The sequence below is a fragment of the Triturus cristatus genome, chromosome 7, assembly GCF_964204655.1.
Source record: "Triturus cristatus chromosome 7, aTriCri1.1, whole genome shotgun sequence".
Lineage (NCBI taxonomy): Eukaryota > Metazoa > Chordata > Amphibia > Caudata > Salamandridae > Triturus > Triturus cristatus.
The window spans coordinates 1267323368-1267348644 of record NC_140590.1 but is presented as its reverse complement, the minus strand read 5'-3'; the positions used below and the strand labels follow the sequence as shown (position 1 = coordinate 1267348644).

The following is a 25277-nucleotide window of genomic DNA, read 5'->3' as shown; positions in this document are numbered from 1 at the left end:
TTTGTTTGCTTCTATATAAGTCCCTGTAAGGAATATGGTGGCAGTTGGGCATTAATTAAGCAGCAGCACTAACCACTGTTTGGTTTTGGCTTTATGAGCAGTTCTTGCCCCTAATTTGGAATTGTGTACAGGTGGTTGGCAGTCCAGCTGCTGGTATTGCAATCTATTTTGGGGGGGCCTTAAGCAGGCAAGCTTTGCTCAGAGTTGTGGCAGCAAGGGTATTGAGTGTAGGTCACTTTGAGAAAGGTTTGTTGGCGATTATTGGCTAAGACTAATATTGTGGCTAAGAAAGCCAGCAAACGCTCACATACTGGAGTAGATATGGAGGTATTGATGCATAGGATGGATGCAATGGATGAGTTATTGGCACTTTTGCACCCACAGGCCCCAAAGCAGGACAAACACTGGTGCTAGTGGCGACATTAGAGAGGCCTATGAGGCCAGGAGTTCTTCTAAGGGTGGCTTTCTTGTCATTAAAAAATATTGGTAGGAACAAGTACACTGGCGTAATGAAACTGGAGGGGGCCTTTCTGCAAGGCACTTGGAGGGCCCCCCACCTGGCTCAATCAGGAGCTCTGCAGCCAGAGTGCTGTGCTGAGGGGGCCCCCTGGAGTTTGGGAGTCACCCCGCACCGGGGGGGCTGCAGGAGCCTGTGTTACGCCTGTGAACAAGTAATGAAGCTGGTCAAGGTTCACAGGTTACCCCGGATGTTGCGCCAGTGGAAGGGCAGAGTACCTCCCCTGCAGTGATAGTGCCTGTGGCGTACAACAACATTGTGCAGAATGGCAATAGTTGCATTGCGATTGGGATGATGCCAGCGGGAAGTGCAAGGCAGACAGATTTGGTCACAAACTCAGCCAGTGTGTTGCCATGGTTATCAAAAGTGGGGATGTTATCTCCACCCCTTATGGGGGGTGCATTGGCGAGGGTAGCTAAGAGCTACAATGTTGAAAGGGCCAGGACCGCTGAGCCTCCCCAAAGGCGAGGTCGCCCCACGCTCCACTGCCTCCTGCCTCCTGTCCTGCTTCCCGGATTGCGCCTGATTGCCGCTGCTCCTCGAGGGCGACCCAGCCTTCGCTGAGCCACCCACCTCCTCTTTTCTTGCCGATTCCTGCCGCCGGATTTTCATTTTCCCGCCGCTGCCTCCCTGCGGCCCCGCCCCCCCTCCTGCCCATTCGCCGCCCCGCTCCCGCCACCCAGCTGACCCTCCCTCCCGGCGCCCTTACTTAAGGGGTCCACACCAGAGACAGGTAGCGACCGCTGAGCCTCCCCAAAGGCGAGGTCGCCCCACGCTCCACTGCCTCCTGCCTCCTGTCCTGCTTCCCGGATTGCGCCTGATTGCAGCTGCTCCTCGAGGGCCACCCAGCCTTCGCTGAGCCACCCACCTCCTCTTTTCCCGTCGATTCCTGCCGCCGGATTTTCATTTTCCCGCCGCTGCCTCCCTGCGGCCCCGCCCCCCCTCCTGCCCATTCGCCGCCCCGCTCCCGCCACCCAGCTGACCCTCCCTCCTGGCTCCTTACTTAAGGGGTCCACACCAGAGACAGGTAGCGACCGCTGAGCCTCCCCAAAGGCGAGGTCGCCCCACGCTCCACTGCCTCCTGCCTCCTGTCCTGCTTCCCGGATTGCGCCTGATTGCCGCTGCTCCTCGAGGGCGACCCAGCCTTCACTGAGCCACCCACCTCCTCTTTTCCCGCCGATTCCTGCTGCCGGATTTTCATTTTCCCGCCGCTGCCTCCCTGCGGCCCCGCCCCCCCTCCTGCCCATTCGCCGCCCCGCTCCCGCCACCCAGCGGACCCTCCCTCCCGGCTCCTTACTTATGACGCCCCCTGAGCGACCGCACAGGAGATGCGCGCAGCGGGAGCACCGAATGTGCGCCGAAGGTGCTCCAAAGGTAAGCCTGTCTGCGCCCGTCCGCGCCTGGACCACGCCCAGCGCCAGAGCCCGTGGTCCTCGTTGCCGCCAGCGCACCGACTCACCTACGACGCTACAACCCTCCTCGCACTCAACGCCGGACAAAACAACGCCTGCCACCACGCCACCCCGAGACGCACCCACGGACCCTTCTCCTGCCATGCCTGCAGTTTCTCCTGCCTCCGACCCCGCACCGCACCAGCCAAACCGAGCCCCAGCAACAACCATCTGAAGTGCATCCTGCTCAACACCCGCTCCATCCACCGTCACGCCGGCGAACTCTGAAACCTCCTCGACTCGACATCACCAGACATCGCCTTCCTGACGGAAACCTGGACGAACGCCTCCTCAGCGCCCGACATCGCCATAGCCATCCAGGACGGCTACAAGATCACCAGGAGAGACCGCGTCAACCAGACGCGAGGTGGCATCGCCATCGCCCACAAGAACACCATCCGCATCACGACCAACTCGGATGACACCCTCACCTCCGCCGAACACCTCCACTTCCAGATACACACCGACCCCAAGACCACGCTCAGGGGAACCCTCGTCTACAGACCACCGGGACCGCGCACACAATTCAGCGAAGTCATCACTGATTTCGTCAGCCCACACGCCATCAAGAAAACCTCCTGGTTCACCGACGAACTCATCACCTCCAAGAAGAACTGCCGCTCCCTGGAGAATACCTGGCGCACCAACCAGACCACAGACAACATGACTGCCCTCAAACACGCCACCCGCAAACACCACCAACTGATCCGCGCCACAAGGAAGACAGCCTTCAAGGAACGATTGGACAACAACACCTGCAACAGCAAAGAACTCTTCACCATCGTCAAAGAGCTCTCCAACCCCGACGCCGGAAACAACAACATCACTCCCTCGCAGGACCTCTGCGACTCTCTCGCCGCCTTCTTCCACGACAAGATCGCCGAAATACACAACAGCTTCGGCCCTCCAACCACGAACCCCACCACCGAACCAATGCCCCCCACCGCCACCCTCCGCACCTGGACCCCGGTCAGCACCGAAGACACAACACGCACGATGAACACCATCCACTCCGGATCCCCCACGGACCCCTGTCCACACCACATCTTCAACTCAGCCGACGACATCATCGCACCCCAACTCCGCGACATCATCAACGCCTCCTTCAAAACCGCCACCTTCCTGGATTGCTGCAAACACGCCGAGATCAGCGCCCTGCTGAAGAAACCTACAGCAGACCCCACCGACCTCAAGAACTTCCGCCCCATCTCGCTCCTCCCGTTTCCCGCCAAAGACATCGAGAAGACCGTCAACAGACAGCTAGCCGCCTTCCTTGAGACCAACGGCTCCCTCGAACACTCGCAGTCCGGTTTCCGAGCCAACCACAGCACGGAGACCGCCCTCATCGCAGCCACAGACGACATCAGATCCCTACTGGACAACGGGGAAACAGCGGCCCTCATCCTCCTGGACCTCTCCGCAGCATTCAACACTGTCTGCCACCGCACCCTGGTACAACGCCTGAACAACACCGGAATCCAGGAGAAGGCCCTAGAGTGGATCACCTCATTCCTCGCCGGAAGAAGCCAGAGAGTCCGCCTCCCCCCGTTCCGGTCCGTGGCCACTGAAGTCATCTGCGGCGTTCCTCAGGGGTCATCGCTCAGCCCCACCCTCTTCAAGGTCTACATGAGCCCCCTCGCAGCCATCGCTCGCCAACACAACCTCAAGATCATCACCTACGCCTACGACATCCAGCTGATCCTCTCCCTCACCAACGACCCGGACACCGCCAGAGCCAGCCTACACGAAGGGATGAAAGACGTCGCCGAATGGATGAAGAACAGCCGCCTGAAACTGAACACAGACAAGACGGGGGTTCTCATCCTGGGGTCATCACCCTCCGCCTGGGACGACTCCTGGTGGCCCCCTGCCCTGGGCGCCACCCGCAAGCCAACGGACCACGCACGCAACCTGGGCTTCATCCTGGACTCCTCCCTCTCAATGTCCAGACAAGTCAACGCCATCTCGTCCTCGTGCTTCAACACCCTGCGCATGCTGCGAAAGATCTTCTGATGGATCCCCACCGAGACCAGGAAGACGGTCACCCAGGCCCTCGTCACCAGCCAGCTGGACTACGGGAACGCCCTCTACGCCGGCACCACCACCAAACTCCAGAAGAAACTCCAACGGATCCAGAACGCATCAGCTCGACTCATCCTGGACATCCCCCGTCACAGCCACATCTCCGGACATCTGAGAGACCTTCACTGGCTCCCAGTCAGCAAAAGGATCACGTTCAGACTCCTCACCCACGCACACAAGGCCCTCCACGACCTGGGCCCCAAGCTCCTCAACAACCGCCTGACCTTCCACCAGGCCACCCGCCAGCTCCGCTCCGCCAGCCTCGCTCTCGCCGCCGTCCCACGCATCCACAGAGCCACCGCCGGAGGAAGATCCTTCTCTTACCTAGCGGCCAAGACATGGAACTCCCTCCCCATCCACCTCCGGACAACCCAGGACCATCTCACCTTCAGGAAGCAACTCAAGACCTGGCTGTTCGAGCAGTAACGTCCCCCCCCCTCCCAGCGCCTTGAGACCCTCCGGGTGAATAGTGCGCTATACAAATGCCGCTGATTGATTGATTGATTGAGGAGGCTGGTGGCGTATCTGGACAGGGCAGGTGGGCAATATAGGCAGGGTCAGCAAGCTGGAGTGGCTAGCGCACCTGCAGCAGCGGCTGGGGATTCCGCAGTGGTCACTAAGGTTGCACAGTATCCAGTAGTTGCCAGTACTCTCCACACACGCAGTGTGTCTCAGGCCTTGCAGGTGGCAATGGGGGTTAAGGAATCAAAACCCAAATTTAGCTTAAGGCCCTCATCATTCTGTTCATTATTCTGTGTTACCTGTCTCTCACCCAGAAACTGCGAATCATTATTATCATGTAAAGAAGGACATTTTGTATGAGGCTGCATGTTTAAGTTGCACATTTATCTGGTAATAATCTACAGCTTGCTTTGACAAAAGGTCCAAATGCTGTCTGACTTTCAAGTGTTTTTCCTCCTATTGTGTGTTTCTGGGAATTTTCGTGACTTGAATATTTTGCAAGAAATTCAGAGCAGCAGAGGATGTTCCAAACTTAGAATTGTATATGTAGCGTGACTGCTGGAGTTATGAAAACAGGAAAACTACATTTTGAGGAAATGTGTGCAGGCTGGGTGGCACAGAACGGGAGAGCAGGAAGCTTTTTCTATTGTTAATATTGTATTGAAGTTATGGCTGTTTGCCAAAAATAGTATTATAAGAATGGACTTGCAGCGTGTGTAATTTGAGACTGACTTGTGCGTCTCTTATGGTGCGGACACTCTCTCAGCTGTCTTATTCTGTGCATATGCAATAAACCTGCTTGTCCTCCCTTTGTTGCAGATGTGGTGATTAATGATTTTAGCTACTTAAAGGATTTTTTTCAGACAGGGGCCCCACCCCTTACCAAGGATTCTATGTCAACAGGTACAGTTACAACACTAACAAGCATTGATTTGGGGGAAGTGCATTCAGAGCACGATCAGATGGTTAGACGTGCCAAACTGAGATTAAAGAGAAGATTTGAAAAGGAAATTATGTCGAAATATGTGAACAACTTTCCGATATGACTGAGTGGGAGGAGAGTAAGTGGTGTAAGGAATGCTTGCATTCTGTGGATTGTGGGCATTGTATTATAACTACAAGAGAGGAAGGGAGAAATGAGACACTCTTAATCCCCTGATCAATCTAAACAAAAAACAATGAAAGAGTGCACAACAAACGTAATCATTATACAACGCCTAGAAAAAGGTTGGAGAGTCACTCTTGTGAGTAAAAGAACCCTCACTCACCAACCTGGTTGGTGACATGCTTCATCATTGGGTTCCCACCAGAGAGGCCGAATGCTTCCCTGGTGTGCTACCTCGCCTGGTTACAGCGGAGCAGGTTTCTTTCAGGGTGTGGTGATATAGAAAGATAGTGATTTTAAAAAGGGCTTGGTTTGAACCCAAACCAACTTTATTTGTGGTTAGCCAAGCTCTACTAAAACGTGATTGGACGTGAAGACTGAATCTATTAGTCTAGTCCAAAATACAGGTAAAATAAAATCATGGTTTACATGTTTCTGCCTTTAGATTGGCCCATTTAGCAAGGCTTTCATCAGGACCAACTGGTGAAAAAATTAGAGAACACCTCGGCGGTATGCACACTCTAAGGTGCACCCTAACCTGGGGTGTTTGTGAACAAATACAAGGTGACTTACAATTTGTAGTCCGGCTTACCGCTTTTCAGAAAGCCATTAGTATCTGCAGATAAATAATGAAAAAAAAGACACACAGTTGCGTGGACATAATATAATTTTGTAAGATATTCTCAACACAAGAGTGAATCAATTGTCAATATGGCAAAGAATCCTACAAATTCTGCAGCATTGTTATGGTATTACTTATATAGGTATATTACTTTCTGTAATTGAAGCATACCAAATCCCACCCGGGATTAATAGTGTGATACCTCGGTTTCCAAACAGAAAATTCCTATAAGGTAGAGTGACTGTCTCATGCACTCTATGTGGGACGTGAGAATTATCGGTGGAGTTTCACATACACACGCATACACATTAAAATCCATATGGTTTGACTGAACTTACAAAAAACGTGATAGGTAGCATAGTAAGTGTGGTAATGTTAGGAATATATCACTTACTTTAAAGGGAGAGGGGAATAGCCCCATGGGTCCAGGAGGGGAGCGCGTACTTGTAGTCACAGTCTGTTTATAAAATGTAAGAGACGTAGGACCAAGTTAAATACAAAATCGTACAAATAAAACTGCTCACCCATCTAACGAAAATCTGTGCTTAAAATTACTTACTACTCCAAAGTACGCCGACCGCCAAACACCTATGACGGCCCAGTAGCAGGACACCGACGATGATGAACTGATCGCGGGAAGGCTTTTTAAAGGAGTCAATGCGGTGTAGCCCTCTGCTTCCTGCGTGCGTCCGTGAGATGACGTTGCAACGTCAACGCGCGTCAGTTAAACAGAAAAACTAGACCAGTACTCTACATAAGGATTAAGAGCCCAGCGTCTTGAAAACGACTTCCGGTTTTCAATGCGGATACGCCGTAATGTAGTAGAGAAAAAAAGGGGGGAAGAAACGGAACTGAATTTAAAATCAATAGAAAAAACTTTATTAAGGTGTCCTAAACAAGTATCATTTAGGCCATACCAAGAGACAATAGTCATAGTAATTATTAATTCCACCATGATATTTTAAATGGATAAATGTTTGTGTGTGTTAAATAGCACAAATATCGTTTTAAAATCTAGTCTACATTAAACGGGAAAGCAATTGTCTGCAGCACACATAAGTATTATTTCACAAAAGTGAAAGATACGGGTGGAGTGTATTGTATTTTGGACGCTAATCAAATGAGACAGCAGACTTATTCGAAATGGAATTTTTGGTCTCACTTGAGCTACCTAAATGTGAGTTTCTACTGCCGACAGTCAATGGATTAGATATGTCACAAGGTACATATAGAAGGTGCCAGGGATTAATAAAGACAAAAAGGTCAGAAAAAAATTCAGAAATAAGACCAGAAGAAACCCAAAAAGGCATGTGGCATCTCTCGTATTAATCACTACATCTTCACAACATTGGTATATTAACATTGGATATTTCAGAAGAGCATGGTGTGACTAGCGTGCCAGAATCGTGCCCCATGGGATGTTATCATTGAGGCCAGAAGAGTGAGTTGACAGGCGGTACACTCATCTTTGTTCCTTTTCAAAAAGGCGTTGAGATTGGTTACCCCATGTGCTGATCTGTTCAATTATTGTCCACTGAAAATCGTTGTTTGTGTGGTTCAATTGTAGAAATTGATCCGTCATGCGAGTAGCACTTCGCTTACAACGGATATTACTACGATGTTCACACATGCGTTGCTTGATTTTACGCGTAGTCATTCCCACATATCTCAGATTGCAGGGACAAATAATTAAATATACCACATTTGATGAATTACAGTTGGTATGCGAGCGTTGGGTCCATGTGGAGCCAGGTTCCAGATTCAGAATTTTTGTATGTGTGGTAAGGTGACAGACACTACAGTTACCGCAAGGGAAATTACCCTGTATCTTAGGTAAACCCCAAGCATTTAATACTGTGGGGGTAGTGTCCTTTATGATGTCCCTCGGTCGAGTGTGGACAAGGGCATCTCTGATACTTCTTGCTTTTTTGTATGAAAAAAGAGGTTTGGTCCATTTTCTGTTATTCCTCTCCAGAATTTTCCAGTGTCTGTTAATAGATTTTGAAATGGCATTGGCAGTGTGGGCATTGGCCATACAGGAAGAAGATGGAAGAAACATTGTTGAACCAGGCAACCATGGGCAAGAGATTTCCAACACTGGGAGCACAACTAGCGTGCTATTAGAATAGAATAGTGTATGCACATGATGAGTTTGGGGTACTACATGGAGGGTTTACGATAAGGAATTCAGGAGGATAAAGACCACTAGACCCACGCACGCTGGTATGGGATCCGACAGACATGAATACTTGACTGTGCTTCATGAAGGGATCAGACATTTGAGGCTGTCCCAGGTCAGCCCTTTTGGGTGGCTTCGGGGGCAACTACCCACATGGGGGGGGGTCAAGAAAGGGGTCATGCTGAGACTTTATTACGAGCCAGTGTTCTACAGCCCCAGGGAAATGCAAGGTCAAGCAATGCTGCTCCTTCTGTGGCCTCCCCTCACACCCACAGTCAAGTGTTTAAAAAAAATCAAAGGATAGGGGCCCCTAAAAGCATGAAGGGGCACCCATTATTGGCTACGGCCCTCTCCCCATTTAATTGGTAGGCAATGGTGACATGGTTTAATGCGTAAAACAAGACAGCGGAAGTACAGCAATTGAATGAGAGTTTTAGGAATGGTTTCAGAATCCCGACAGAGGGCTGTGTAGGTGTGACATTTTGCAAAAACCGGCAGTCGCTGCGGGCTAATCCTTGCAGGCATTGCAAGGAATAAAATCCCAAATGAAAGAAATCTGGGGAGGGTAGCAGGTCTATTCGAATCCATCCCACTGGAGAATTTCATGTGTTTCCCTTTAGGGGTGGCCCTGGAGAAAGATCCAGGGGAGTATCACTTGAATCTATCAGCACCTAGAGGTCAGTCGGCCAATGAAGCTATTGATGGGGCATTGTGCTCTGTAAAATACGCCTCGCTAGATTAAGAGATTAGGATGCTCCAGGAGCTGGGACCTGGAACATTGCTAGCCAAGGCAGATATAGAATAAACTGTTAGGATGCTGCCTGTGCATTCTGATAATTTCCATTTATTGGGTTTCCAATTTGAAGGTGCTTTCTACTTTGACAAATGTATGCCCATGGGCTGTTCCATCTCCTGCACTTACTTCGAGAGGTTTTGCACTTTTTTGGAGTGGGTTTTCCGGCAGAGGACAGGGCACTAGTGGATATTGCATTATCTGGGTGATTTCCTTTTTGTCTGGGTCCCCAGACACAATGGGCTGTGGGGAGCCCCTCAAAGTATTTCAGGAGCTAATGGGGGTGTCTGGGGTGCCTTTAGCGCAGGAGAAGACATGTGTCCAGTTACAGAAATCAAATTCCTTGTAATAGAACTGGATTCCAAGGCAGGCATGTCCAGGCTTCCCTAAGAGTAGGTCAAAGCATTTACGAGGGCATTGAAGGAATGTCTGGAGGCCAAGAAAGTGACATTACATAAATTGCAGGTTTAGTGGGACAGTTGGTTTTCGCTTTGTGTATCATACCCATAGGCCAACCATTTTCCAGGTCTATTGCTCAGACCATGTTTGGTCTGAAATTGAAACAACATCACACCAGGTTGTGGAGCGAACTGCGACAAGACATGAGAATTTGCAAGGCATTTTTGAGAGATTTCAACAGTTTGGTCATATGGCCAAGCCCCGCCAAGACCAACAGGGAGTTAGGTCTGTTTACAGACTCCCCAGGCAGCGTAGGATTTGGCTCCCTTTTGGGCATCTCTTGGTGTGCCCAACATTGGCCAACAGACTTGATTGAATCTGGGCTGGGGGCAAACATAGGTTTCTTGGAGCTCTTCCCCATCCCGGTGACCCTCAGAATCTGGCCTGATCAGTTTTGCATTCAGTCCTTGATATTTGGGTCGGACAACATGACTGTAGGGCATTATCCAGCAAGCTGCAAAATGTAAGATGATCTTGTGATTATTAAAAGAAATCATACTGCTATGTTTGAAGCTCAATGTCAATTTTAAATCCAAACGTGCCTGGAATATTGAACAATGCAGCAGATGCTCCGTCTCATTTTAAGATGCAGGGCATCAGGTACCACCACCCAGTAGCAGTAGAGTCTCCTTCACCATTCCCAGACCAACTCTGGCAGCTTGGTGTCCCAGCCTTCCAGACCTCGTGGTTGCCAGGTTTGCGCCCAGAACGAGGCGTGCCTATGAGGGAGCATTCTGCACACACCGCAGGTTTCATGGAGGCGCAGGGGTGGAGGAACTGTTTTTACAGGCGTCTATTATTCCATTCCTGAGAGCCTTGAGAGGGGAAGGGAAGCCATTGTTGTACACTAGGCGGCACACCACAGCTATTTCCTTCTTTGCAAAGATGCTGGGTCACGCGAATGGGACCAAGGTTTTCCTGGTACAAAGGGTGCTGAAAAGCTGGCAGAGACTGAAAGGGACCAAGCAGGATACTAGGCTCCCCATAAACACACTAAAACTGGGGAAGATAATGGCCATCCTAGAGAATGTGTGCAAGTCACCAGCGGAGATATGCATTTTCAGAGCAGCTTTCTCCCTGGCATTTTATTAGGCATTGAGGGTAGGTAGGGGAACTGGTGGCAAGAAGGACAAACTGGGTGATCTGCAGTTGGGAGATATTGGGTGTCCAAATGCTTCCTTGGCAGTGACAAACACTCTCTCAAAGACCGTCAAAATGGGTAGAGGGTATATGGGTGCCAGGAAATGAGTGCTGTCCATTGGAGAACTTGGAGGTTTTTATGGCTCACTGGTCAGAACGGGCTCTGAGCACCCTGTATATTCATGAGGATGGGACACCACTCACTAAATTTCAGTTTGCCAAGGTCCTCAGTATTGCCCTGGTGTCAGCAGGGTTAGATCCTACAGAGTACACCCTCATTCCTTCAGAATCTGGGCAGCCACTGCGGCGTCAGGCATAGGGCTGGGGGGCAATTGGTCCAAAGGATAGGCAGATGGAAATCTGATTTTTAAAAGTGATATTTGAGATTGAACATGTTGTGATGATGGGACGTTAATCTTTGCTATTCCTTTGTGGTATGCTCCTGTTAGCGCAGGTGGAAGGCATAGTAAAGAGATGCGGCTGCTAAATACTTTGTTGTCTCCTGTCAACGCGGGAGCAAGTGGTATTGAAGAAGTGCTTGTGCTGGGTCATTTCTATGTGAGCCGGGCAAAGGTCTGGTATGCAGCGCACTGTGTGCAAAATGGCCCTATTTCAGCTAGCTTTCTGAGGCAAGGACGCCTGCACCTACATGACTTGAGATCTGCATTGGAGAGAGTACTATCACAAAGACTTCTGCCCCAGAGGTGGTGATCGTGCATTTGGGAGCCAGCTATTTGAATGATCTAGGGCACAGGGGCTTATTTGAATTGATTGTCTCAGAAGTGGGTTGGCTCTCAAGGAGGTTCCCTGGAGCTATAATACCATGGTCAAATACTGTCCCAAGGATGAACTGGAGAGGTGGTAAGTCATTTAGGGTCCTCAATGAGTCAGCAAAACTCTTAAACAGGAAGGTGGGTAAGTTCTTGAACACATCCAGTTTATCATCTATTTCTCATGGTTGAATCAAGGGTGAGCGTTTTTTCTTACAGGATGGTGTGCCCTTGTCCAAGGAAGGTAATACAATGTTTTGGAAAATTTGCTGGCATGGCCGGGTCCATGCACCTAGAACGGGGGAGGGTGGGAAGATAGTAAAGGAACTATGCTGGCTTCTGGAGAGCCAGGTCATGATTGGCGGGGACACTCCGGGTCCCGTGCGGCATCCTTTTTGTAGCAAAACAATGGCTAAAACATCAGCGTCACTGGACCGTGAAAGGGGTGCTAGCAGCAAGTCGTAATGAGGTTGTAGTTCAGCGGGAGGCTGAGGACGGTTGCTGACACTTGGTCCATACCTGTCAACCACCCGCACAGGCACAGTTAGCCCTTTGGGGCATGAAGAAGTTGGTTGAAGGGGGTGCCCAAGGTAGGTATGTTAAGGGTATGTTAAGGGTAGCCAGGACCCATGCACAAGAACTCCTTGTGCGGGAGAGAGAAGCTGGGGACCTCCCTCTGGACGGGGTCACATAGTCATGATCTCACTCAGGAACAGTTTGTGTTGTTAGCTGCACTGGAACTAACTAGTTACGGTTAGGTGACTCCCATGTACTAGAGGCTCTGTTAAGGTTAGGTTTTCACTTGTAAGGAATATGTAAATTATGTGGTTACTGTGAAAAATGATGGTATTATGTTGTGTGTGTGCAAATAAAAACACGGCGTGAGATCTTGCGATCTCAATTCCAAAAAGTGGCCATATGATATGACGGCAGGTCTGTGAGTTTTCCAACCTCTGTTATGTAAAAGATATGCATGCATTGTAAGAAAGTCAGATATATCAGTCTATATGGGTAATTGCACTAACACGTTACATAGTTCTTACTAATTTTCTACATTACTACCCAAAGGAACCTTTTTAGCAAGCTTTAAATAATGAAAGATTGAGAGAAAACCAGTAACACTGCTCCAAGTCCAAAAAAGCATGTCTTTGTCTTTAATGCCAGTTTCTAACTACTGTAGTCTATTGCAAGGACTATAATGTGTGACATGCAAGTATCACAAGAATCTCTGCAGCAAACACACTATCATGCAAAGCTGCCTACATAAAATACACATCTGTGACGCGCTTTTTATACATTGTCCTTTGCAGCAGGCACATTGTCCCTCTGTGTTTTTTCACGATTATTCAAACCCATGATTAATCCGCACACATATTTCGCCAGCCGGTGCATTAATGAGCAGAGTTATCTCACTGTTATTATACCCTGAAAATTGCTGGGTACACAAAGATCTCTGCAGCTTGTGCCTTGACACGTACAATATTTTTAAAATGGGTCTGTTTGTGCCAATGAAGTAAAACAGAACAGATTTGCTATCACATTTCTCCCTATCGACAATTTCTTGAATGCAGAGATTTTACAAAATAAACATTTATATTGTCAATTAGACTCTGCTCCTCATAGCTCCGACCCGTGATTCCTCATTCTACTGCTACCACCTCCTAGCCCTTTGGGGGATGAAGAAGTTGGTTGAAGGGGGTGCCCAAGGTAGGTATGTTCAGGGCAGCCTAGACCCATGGGTAAATTTGTCCATTTCTAGTAGTCATAACCAGAATACCCTGGTAGCCCTTCACCTTGCCGAGGCAGCATTAAAGGAGGGCCTCTGCACTGTTGCAGAAGCAGGGATGGTGGGAGGGGGCGGGGCGCCGGTTACCTTAGCTCGCAGCACGTTGCATTGCAGGGTGCACTTTTCCTGGTCGTACAGCAAGTCAAACTCCAAGGTGCCGAGCGCTGCTGGAATACAAAATCGGAAAAAGGATCAGAGCTGGACATCCACAGAGAGAGAGCTAAAAACACAGCCGACGTGACACAGAAGCTGAGCACGTCCGTTCGCATGGAGAGAGCATTCAATATCACACAGCAATGCAAGGGTGAAATGTAAAATAGAGTTTCAAAAATTAAATTGATTGATTTTGCGTATAACAGCTTTCAAAAACTATTGCACGGAGTCACATACAAGTTGAGTTGGCAACATATGTAAAAAGTACAAAGCACGGTTTTATTGATAGAAACCATAAGAATCAAAAGAAGCATTCTTGAACAGGTACTGAATGAAATCTTTACTGTTCCAGCTTATCAACTAGAAGCTCCCCAATATAGCATAAAATAAAAACAATAAAAATTAACATGGATCTAGTACATAATTCACACATTCAAAACATACTGGAGCTGGCAGTTGTGTTCTTCAAGACTTAGTTAAATCACTATAGAGAACTCCTTACACTTGGCATAATTCATTGTCAGAACCTGCTAATAAAAACTGGTCTAAATATATATAAATATATATATATATTTAAACAGAAGTATCCCAGCACTCCACAGTCACAATTATTATTCGTATTGGTTATTAACCATAAAGACAGAGAATAATGTATCATCGATATCGCACTGGCTGCAAAGCAAATTGAGGTTCTCACAGTGAAATATATCAAAAGATAATTTAATTTAGAAGTGTTTGTTGTGAGGGAAAGGCACAATTGTTAGCAAAGATCAAAGTTCCCTAATACATGTGATTCTAGTCTACAGTTCATTCAGTAGAGGCTCATAGTCTCAAGGTCTTGGTCCACTAGTCAACAGTTCATAAAATAGAGACTCATAGTCTCAAAGTCTTGGTCCAAATGGATGACAGCCGACACGTGTTTCGTCACGTTAAGTGACTTCCTCAGGGCTTTGTTTGAATAGAGATTTATGTATCATTCATATATTGATGTAGTACCAAAGATGTTTCGATTATTGTCCTTCCAGAAGCGCACTTTATGAGTTCAAAAAGTGCGGTATTCGCGTTATTATAGAAATGTTCTCTCTATATAATGAGAAATGGTTGTAGTGTTAGCTCAGCTTGTGTTTGAAGAAACATGTCTCCAACAGATGTTCTAGAAATTGAACGGAGATTGACCGTCTTTCAATATATGAGCGGCCCAGGGTACTCGACTGTATTGTCTCTGAGAGTTGATCGTTGTGATAATCTTCGTTATTGTCTTCTAGATATTGGTTATCATTGTGGTCGTTGTCTCCACCATAGGTGAATTGGAAGACCAGCTCTGATATGCCCGCGTAGTGTAGTTGAAGATTCCCGAAATGTGGGTCCCGTATATCCTCCACAACGAAAGTTGGTGGAGACAACGACCACAATGATAACCATTATCTAGAAGACAATAACGAAGATTATCACAACGATCAACTCTCAGAGACAATACAGTCGAGTACCCTGGGCCGCTCATATATTGAAAGACGGTCAATCTCCGTTCAATTTCTAGAACATCTGTAGGAAACATGTTTCTTCAAACACAAGCTGAGCTAACACTACAACCATTTCTCATTATATAGAGAGAACATTTCTAGAATAACGCGAATACCGCACTTTTTGAACTCATAAAGTGCGCTTCTGGAAGGACAATAATCGAAACATCTTTGGTACTACATCAATATATGAATGATACATAAATCTCTATTCAAACAAAGCCCTGAGGAAGTCACTTAACGTGACGAAACACGTGTCGGCTGTCATCCATTTGGACCAAGACTTTGAGACTATGAGTCTCTATTTTATGAACTGTTGACTAGTGGACCAAGACCTTGAGACTATGAGCCTCTACTGTATGAACTGTTGACTAGAATCACATGTATTAGGGAACTTTGATCTTTGCTAACAATTGTGCCTTTCCCTCACAAGAAACACTTCTAAATTAAATTATCTTTTGATATATTTCACTGTGAGAACCTCAATTTGCTTTGCAGCCAGTGCGATATCGATGATACAATATTCTCTGTTTTTATGGTTAATAACCAACACGAATAATAAATTGTGACTGTGGAGTGCTGGGATACTTCTGTTTAAACTTTGTTCATCACGGTGACTGCTTTGCATGATCTGTGTAATCTAGCACCTAGGTAGTAGGGTGCATTCCCATCCCAAGTGGCACCGTAAATTGCTTTTGTCCTTTTTTGTCTTTTCTTAAACACTAGATGACATATATTATTGAATACCTAATCTGATTACATTAACCTCTTTGAGGTGCGCTTTCTTAAACATTACTACCTTGTAATCTATAATAAATAAATATATATATATATATATATATATATATATTTTTGACTTAACAATACATGTCTAAATACCTTTGTGAAAGAGTAGGTGACCAGTACCTTAGATAGATATGGGGAATTACAAAGAAAGGGGACCACAGGATAAAATTGCTAAAAGTTATCCCTTGGTTTCCTCCCGATAGCTGGAGGAAGCTTCAGCACTATGAATACCATAACTAGAGCAGTCCCGCTCTTTGGAGCTGGGTGTGCCTTTGGGAGATGCCCCTTGTTGATTGCCAGGACCATAAATGCATACCGCTACTGGGCTGTGCTGGCCTGTAGCCTGCCTCATTATCAGTATGTAGGCAAAATGTCCTGGCTGATTGTAGTGCCTTATATTATGCTTAATAAATACCGACCTGAGATGTTCTTTCCTCACTGGCAGTGACTTGGTACATAACAACATAAAGTGAAGCAGGGCTTCTTCCCCTCCTTGTTTTCAGTTGCATGTGGTTGAGACTGCCCCAGGTATTTTCCATTTTTCTGTGACTGTTTTGACGTGTTGGGTTCCCAAACGAAATTTGATAAAAAAGTGACCTTCTCATAACTGGGAAGAGATGGTCCATGCAGGGTTCAAAAAATGCAGTTTATGTTATTGCCTGAAATTGGGTTAACAGATGTCCTCCTGCTGCAGAACTTTTATACGTCCAACACTTATCCTTATGTAGCTACGCGGTTGCAGGGGTCATTGCCTCTGGATTATTGCAGCAGTCTTTACGGCCTAGGGTCTGAAGAGTCTTCGAGATGTGTTTGTTTCAGGGTAAGCTATTCACTCTGTCACAAATTTACAGACTGCTTTTTGATAAATTGCCAGGTCAAGCTTCATCCATATTCGTGCTTTCCCGTGCAGCGCGCCCCCCTCTGTGAAATCCACGCGGCCAATGCTTGTTTTTCTGTGTTGTGAATCACTTTTGCACATTGTCTCTCAAGGCCAGCCTGTTTCTTGTAACGTTAAGCCACTAACGTTTTGTTCTTTTATGGTGCTAGTTATAGCTGCATGTTTAAATTTAGGCAACTCCCATTCCTGTGGCTTTCCAAAGTATAACTTTTACGTGTGTGTCGATCAGGGGCTGACTTATTCAAGAGCCACACCCCTGACAGTGCACCTCCCATCCACATGCAACTCTCACTTAATACAAATTGTACCTCATGCAAAATGAGTTTTTCGCTACTTAATCTAATGCGGCGCAATTTGGCAAATTTTTTCCCAGGCGTATAACGCATTGCCGACCAGTTTGCAACTGCGATGTATGCGTGGACTCTGCACGTGACCAATCGCGTGTGCGAGCCAATCACGTGTGCGAGCCTTACCCTGTCAGCTCATTGATGTTAACACCTGCACTCTGTAACTTAGGCAGAGGTGACCTCACCCCTTCATCCGGTATGACATGCGCTCTTAAAGCTGGGGAGGATGATTTCAATCAAACTTATTTTTTATTTGAATATTTATGTTATTGGTACCATGCTCTGTGCCTAGGTAACTGCCTGCACAACCAATTCCCTTTGCCCCCATAGAATTTGCACAGTCCACTCACACCCCAAAGAGGTAATTTCCTGTTTGGCTGAGTGCAGGAAAGAGCAGTCGAACTGGCAATGATGGCTGGTGCACTCTAACACTCACGGATGGGATGCAGTAGTGTGCATTTGACTGCAGCGTTTCTTACTTCTGGCACTCCTGTACTGCTTAGGCAAGGTATGTATTGTGTAGAAAGATGCATGTTTGAGTTTACATGGCATGGATTTTATTTCTGCACCTGTTTGTGCTGTTGTACTTCTGTAATACTTCACAAACCTTTATGGCTTGATTAGCTTTTATTCGCTACTGTATGCAGCGTCTGTTTACAGAGGAAGAGTCAGCCCGGCTACTGCCAGCCTGAGCGCTGCAGGAGCTGTACGATGCTCCGGCAGACGGCTTATCTATTTAAACACAGTAGTCACTCTTGGTGCCTTTTCTACCCAATTCTACACTCCTCAGTGTTGGCCTACAGAAGTGTGTGTCACTCTGTGATTGACCACGCCATGTAATAAATGAACTGCAAGGCTAAACACTTATAAGATCCCAAAGGCGAGACCTATTGGTTATGCCAATGCTTGTTCACTGTGGAAAGGCCATCTTGCCCATAGGATAGAATGGGAAGGCTGTGTAATATGTTTTCCAGCCTATCTTCCTAAAGGCTTAAGATGGAAAGGTGAAGTCTAGTAGGCCTGAACTCACAATGTAATAACACATCTTTTTATGAAGGTGGTTTTTGCATTCTGTGTTTATAAGCCACTCTTTTAGAAGTGGCTGGGATTTTGTGCTCTAACATTTATGTGTGTCTCTGCCTGGTTGTGTATTGACTGACTGGATTTGAAAGCAATAGGATCTGGGGAATGTCTTGATCCAGGGGAGGAGGTGAGACAGCAGCAGGCTGACCTACATCTGGAGTGTAGGGGGAAGAGTAGCCCCTAGAGGTGAAGAGGCCTGGGTTACTGCTATAAAACAATTGTCCCATCTCTTGCTGAGTGATTGAGAGTCCAGACCCCCACTAATCAAAGGAAGAAGGTGTCACTGGCAGGGAGGCACCCAGAACTGGTTTGAACAGGGGTCAGTGCCCCCTGAACACAATACTTCAAAGCTATTGAGGGGTATAACTATGAGAGCTGAAGCCCCTGAACTGTGGAGAATGGCTTGATCGAGATTGAACAAGACTGGAACTACTTCATGGTCAAGAGGAACCTTTGCCAAGGAAGAAACAACTGAATAGACTGAAGGAAAGGACTGACCCTTGCAGTGTGTTCTGGGGCTGACCTGCAGTTTGTTATTTTAACCAAGGAAAGGCTGAAGGGACTTTGCTGTGTCCCCCTTGCTTGAAAGGACTTTGCTTGTGCTGTGTCCTGAAGTAACTTATCCCCAAGGGCCCGATGTGAGCTGGCTCCCTGTTGCGGAAACTCAGGAACACAAAAGTTTCCAGGAGAGTCTCAGCGGCGCTGTGTGTGCATGCTTGTTGCAGCCCAAGACCCTCGTAAGCAGTGCCCTGTGATCGTGGGCACCTGGAGTCCAAGCGAGGATCAGCGACGCTGTGTGTGTGTGCTTTTTGCAGCATGAACCTTTTGTGAGGATTGTCCAGTTATTGTGTGCACCGGTATCCAAGTGAGTCTCTCGACGCTGTGTGCATGTGCTTTGTGCAGCGTGAGACCTTCGTGAGAATTGCCTTGTTATTGTGCACCCGGAATCCAAGTGAGTCTCCACGACGCTGTGTGCGTGTGCTTTGTGCAGCGTGAGACCTTCGTGTGGATTGCCTTGTTATCGTGCACCCGGAGTTAAAGTGGGTCTCAGTGACGCTGCGTGCATGTTCATCGTGCAGCCTGAGACCTTCGTGTGGAGTGCCCGGTGATCGTGCACCCGAAGCTCAAGGAAGTCTCAGCGACGCTATGTGTGTGTGCCCAGTGGCAGCTTGAGATCTTCCTAGCAGTAGCGGCCCGGAGTGGCAGCCCCGGAGGAGCCGAGCCGCCGGCCCGAGCCCGCCGTTGCCAAGTCCCAAAGATTGCATCGGAGGCCCAAATCGCTGGATGAGGAGAGGAGAGTAAGTTTGCGCCCCCAGGTAATGTGTGCCGACTCCTGGGGCGGGCCGTGGGGTCAGAGGGAGACGCTCTCGGCCTCTTTCTCATCTCAGCATCGTGAGCCTCTGCTTCAGCTCGTATCGCGGCTCGTATTGCCATGGGAGTGGCAGTACCAGGGCCGGAGTGCGGTGCTGTACTTTTTGTGTTATACCATACCCGTGGGGGGGGGGGGCAACTGTTGTCCGAGGCTTCCTGCGAGTCAGCACGAGTGGCGGAGGGACCACCTGAGGCACCGTGATCGTTGCCGGAGTGTATTACGGATTGCTCTATTTCTGCATAACGGAGTACCTGATTGTCGTATTACACATTGCATTATTTCTGCATAACGAAGTACCTGATTAGAGTATTACGCATGGCATTATTCCTGCATAACGAACTACCTAATTAGTGTATGACGCATGGCATTATTTCTGCATAATGAACTACCTGATTGTCGTATGACGCATTTTACATTGTTTCTGCATAAAGAACTACCTGATTAGCGTATTACGAAGTGCATTATTCCTGCATAATGAACTACCTGATTAGTGTATTACGTATTACCTTATTTCTGCATAGCGACGTACTTGGTGGTTGTGTTACGCATTTCATTATTTTTACATTGCAAAGTACCCTACGCATTGCATAATTTTTACATTGCAAAGTGCCTGATTCCAGCATTACGATCTGCATAACATGGTGTTAGGATTACAGTAGACTGTTTAGAAGTGCTCATTAATATCGCTAGAACTTACAAGGGCTGGATGGCCTAACAACCGTCCAGAAGGAATATTACAAATACGCATATGTTGGATTTATATTGTGTGGTCTTATTGTATATCTTTTTATATAAAGTTTAAACTCGTTTTTATAAAAGTCGTGTGGAGTCTATTTGTGGTGTCATCATTAGGTTGCTGTGAGCATGGTTGCAAATACTTTACACATTTGCCTTGAAGATAAGCCTGGCTGCTTGTGCCAAGCTTCCAAGGAGGTGAGCGGGCTATCTCAGAAGGTGATCTTCCTTTCCCTGACGTGGAACCGCGGGTCACTATTTGGCCTAAGGCACCTACCTCAGCCAACCAGGGATCCCGGGTCTAACAGTAAATATATTAAATATTAATATTATTTGGATCAAAATAAATTACATTTAATATACATTTTAACTAAATTTAACAAATAAACATCATTTAAAAAATATAAACACAAACATAAAAATGTATACATATACATATTTAGTTTAAAATAATGTATTAACTATTATCTTTATTTAATTTTTAAACTTTAAATTTATATAGAAAATAAAATATATATATCAATAATTTAAAATAAAAAAACTCTATAATAAATTTAAAATTTTAACTATTAAAACAAATTTAAACTTACAGGCAAGTGCAATAGTAGGGAAAGTGTTGGATAGCAGAGGGGTGAAAATTACTATTCCCACGCCAGTGATAGCAACAGTAGGGAAAATGCTGGATAGCGGAGGGAAAAGAAATACTATTCCCACTCCGAAGAAAGCAACAGTAGGGAAAGTGTGTGATCGCAGAGGGGTACACATTACTATTCCCACTCCAGTGAGTGCAAAAGTAGGGTAAGTGTTGGATGGTAGAAGAATTAAGTTTACTAATCCAACTCCAGTGAGTGCAACAGGAGGGAAAATGTTGGATAGCGGAGGGGTAACAATAACTATTCCCACTCCAATGAGTGCAATAGTAGGGAAAGTGTTGGATAGCGGACGGGTAAAAATTGCTATTCCCACTCCAATGAGTGCAACAGTAGGGAAAGTGTTGGATAGCGGAGGGCCAAAAATTACTATTACCACTCCAGAGTACAACAGTATGGCAAGTATTAGATAGCGGAGGGGTAAAAATTACTATTCCCACTGCAGTGAGTGCAAAAGTAGGGTAAATGTTGTATAGCCGAGGAATTAAATTTACTATTCCAACTCCAGTGGGTGCAACAGTAGGGAAAATGTTGGATAGCGGAGGAGTGAAAATTACTATTCCTACTCCAGTGAGTGCAACAGTAGGGAAAGTGTTGGATAGCAGAGGGGTAAAAATGACTATTCCCACTCCATCGAATGCAACAGTAGGGAAAGTGCTGAATAGCAGAGAGGTAAAAATTACTATTCCCACTCTAGTGATTACAACATTAGGGAAAGTCTTGGATAGCAGAGAAACAAAAATTACTAATAACACTTAAACAATTGAAAATATATATATATATATTTTAAAAAATTAAAAATCATGAAATTAAATAAATAATTAATTTTCCCTCTCCATCATCCCTCGAAATCTCCCCCTCATGCGGCCCCACTGACCCACCGCAGTTATCTGCACGGACCGTGGCAGGTGGTGTGTGAAAGCAAGACCACGTCATCTGTGTATAGAAGGGCTGCGATTTGAGTTCAATTAATCACAGACATGTCCATCTCAGAGGAAATTTTAAAAAACATTATTATTCAATAAACATAATGCCAGAGCCAGAACACATCCTTGGCGCACACCTCTTGCTAGGAAAAACATTTCGGAGCAATCCCCCTTCCTCCACACTGCCCCAATCCTAACTGAGACTGAAACCCTGCAGTGCAATTCCCTTAAAAAATCAACCAGATGCTTGGCAAGACCAATTTGGGTAAAAATGCTACATAATTTACCTCAGTTGACCCTGTCAAAAGCACTACTGAGGTCCATAGATGAAGTGTATATGGCCCCCTTTTTGCCACGGTATTTTTACTAATGATCAGGTGTGAGTTGAGGCAATGTTCCTGGGTACCAACACCATTCCAAAAACCATATTGCACCTGGGAAATTGCCTTGATTTGTTTTCCCCAAACCTCAATCCTACTAAGGACAATGGGCCATGAACTGCTGACTGGAGAACCACCTCGATTGTTACAGTAGTCTGTTGAAGTCAATACATTTCGTTCAGATCTATGAGTGGATAAAAAATATTCTCACATGGTAAACTAACTCTATTTGAGCAAATAGGACCAGAAGGCATTAGGGGGTGTACGGAAGCTCAGCCTGGATTCAGATGTCTGTAAAAAAAAAAGCTCTGAGGTAATATGTTAATGTGTTCTATCAATTGATTGCCTGACAGATTGTGAGCAAGAAGGCGCTGCGCTATCCCTGGATGCCTAAAATTAATAATAGCATAATTCCAATGGAAGCACTTCCAAGGACGTGAAAAGAAACACTCAAACAGTTAATAGCATGAAAGTGGGAATAGAATATTCCTCTGGGCTGATCCAAGATATGATTGACAATGTTTCAGGCCTATGGCTGAAAGGGACTCAGCCACACAAGGCCTTCAATTGAAAGAGCTTGACCAAAAGCACACTCCTATTAGATTGAATACAAGAGGTTTGCTTTGGCAAGCTGGTGGTTATGGACACATGCAAAAAGAACAATTGCCATCCATCATCTCCTTGTGTTTGCTTTGTTCGCCCTAAGTAGGCAGGGTATGCCCAGACATGGGTCTCCTGCTCACTTTGCCACTGGATTCAACCTAGCCTGGCTGATGAGGGGTGTTACCCCGAAACGGTCCCAGGATGCTTCTTTCCGGTCCAAGGAAGACCTGGTTTGGCAGTTCGAGTTGGAATGTTCCCATGAGGAACAGGGTCAAGAATGACTTGCATATGGCTGGGTCTGAACTGGGGTGGCGAAGTGACCTAAAGTACAATGATGGATTCACCTCAGATCTAATAGTGACTGGGTGTGAGTGTCTGAAAAGTTTCAGCACTCCGTCCATCATCTCCTTCTGTGTGCTTTGGTCATAATTGACAGCACACTCTAAAGAAGATCTAATATTTGTTGTTTTTTGTTTTTTAAAATAAAAAACAGGCAGGGAAACAGGTTCCTTTCCATCTGCATTTATGTGTAAAAGTCAGTAAAAACAAGTAGAGCTGGAATAATTTACAGAGTGTGGATGGTGCCATCAGTGTTCCATCCCTGAAGTCATGTCATTGGAATTATGAAAAATCCAAGAATCACCCTAAGAACAAGTGCAGCAAGTGAGCCATGCCCCACAGAGGGGCTGCAACTAATCTTCCGGTGCACGGAGCGCCATAAAGCCATAGGAGGCGTCCCACAGCGCAGGACCCTCCACTTGCCGCACCAGCTCTTTTCCACTTCTCTCAGCCTGAGGAGGGGCCGCAACATAATTGTCAGGCGCCGGAGTGCCATAAAGACTTTTGCATCCAGCTACAAGACTGATGGCCCATTTTAAACAACTTTACTCTCTTCAAGGTGACACGATTCAAATGCTATTCGAACCAGTTTCTCTTCCAAGGCCTGCCAATCTGTCTTTTACGCTCACTGAAACATTATTATCGATAAATACCTCTATCCCCGGTCGCACCATGGGGCCAGATAGACTGCCCAATGATCTTTACAGAGAATATCCAGAAATTTGGGGGCCATACATTAAGCTGCTCTCAAACACAATTCTGGCTGGTATGGAGATTTCATCCTCCTGGAAACTAGCCGAAATTATTGCCCTCTATAAAAAAGGGGACTGGACCAACTATCGGTCAATAAATCCGATTGCTTCCCTACAAAAAATGTTTTGCAAGCAGGTACGGGCTCGATGACAGGAGTGGATTAGAGATGATAGTATACTCATGGATTGGTAGGCAGGCTTTAGGCAAAATGTGAGCACAGTGGATCAGATTCTCTGCTTTGTGTATTTGTACTGGAGAGAGGTGATCATAAGCAAGGGCAAACTTCATGTTGCTTTTGGCGATCTTCGTGCAGCTTTTGATTTAGTTCCACAAGCCAGATTATGGAAGGTTTTTGAAGAGATGGGACTACCAGCCCCCCTGTTGGACATCATCGAGAGGTTTTATACTGATACACTTGCACAGGTGAGGTGGGGGCAGCACGGGGCACTGACAGACCCGTCCATATTGATCGGGGGGTCCGGCAGGAGTGTGTTTTGGTGCCCACCATTTTTACATTATATATAAATGGTGTAATTGGCTCTTTAGACTAAGATGGGTGTGATGCACCTAAGATAGGTGGGCAGAGGGTTCCTGCACTTCTCTTTGTAGACGATACATTGCAAGTTTCTAAATCACTGCAGGGATTGCACCAACTTCTGAATTCTTTCCAATTGTTCTGTGTGGATCGAGGCTTGGAGCTTAATAGCTCCAAGACCAAATGTATGATTTTTACTAGACAGACGTCGACTTTTTACAAGAGGAGGATGTTAGTGGGTGATACAATCATAGGTATGGTGCCCTGTTTTGACTATTTGGGGATTAAATTGACCAGGAATCTAAGCTAGGCACTATAGGTGCAAAAAGCCCACCTGTCTCTGATTCAGCACACAGCACATATAGGGAAAATCCACTGAAAAACATTATATAAAAGGGCAGTTCCAGCACTTAAAATCTATGATGTGAAGGCCTTAAGGGCGGTTCCTTATGGTGCTGAGCTGTGGGATTATTCACATATTGAGGGCCAATCCATAGTGTAGCATAGGTTTCTAAGAACCCTACTGAATCTCCCCTTAAGCACACCGTTGACCCCCTTATATTTAGATTTGTCCCAAATGAAAATTGCAGGCAAGATAGAATGCAGAACGCTGATTTTTTGGTATAGGTAATGAACAACACCTACTCTTGAGTCCTACTGTGAGGCTGTCAAAGATCATTTGGTTCCACAGTATGCTCGTAAAATACCATGGCTCTGTGCTACGCAAGATCTACTTTATAAATTGAAATTGGATGAATATTTGACCACTCCTAAAAGCATGTGCTTGATGGCAAGGCCAGTATAAGGAACTCTTTTGGAAAAATGTGACAG

General features: G+C 46.4%; 1 protein-coding gene across 1 annotated transcript in view; it reads right to left on the bottom strand.

Annotated features, from left to right (window-relative positions):
• Positions 1–25277, bottom strand: part of DOC2A (double C2 domain alpha) — a 930537-nt gene that overhangs the window by 621389 nt on the left and 283871 nt on the right. Inside the window, exon 3 of the mRNA XM_085618777.1 lies at positions 13454–13533. Within this exon, the coding sequence (XP_085474903.1) occupies positions 13454–13533 (80 nt within the window). The remainder of the gene's footprint in view (positions 1–13453; positions 13534–25277) is intronic.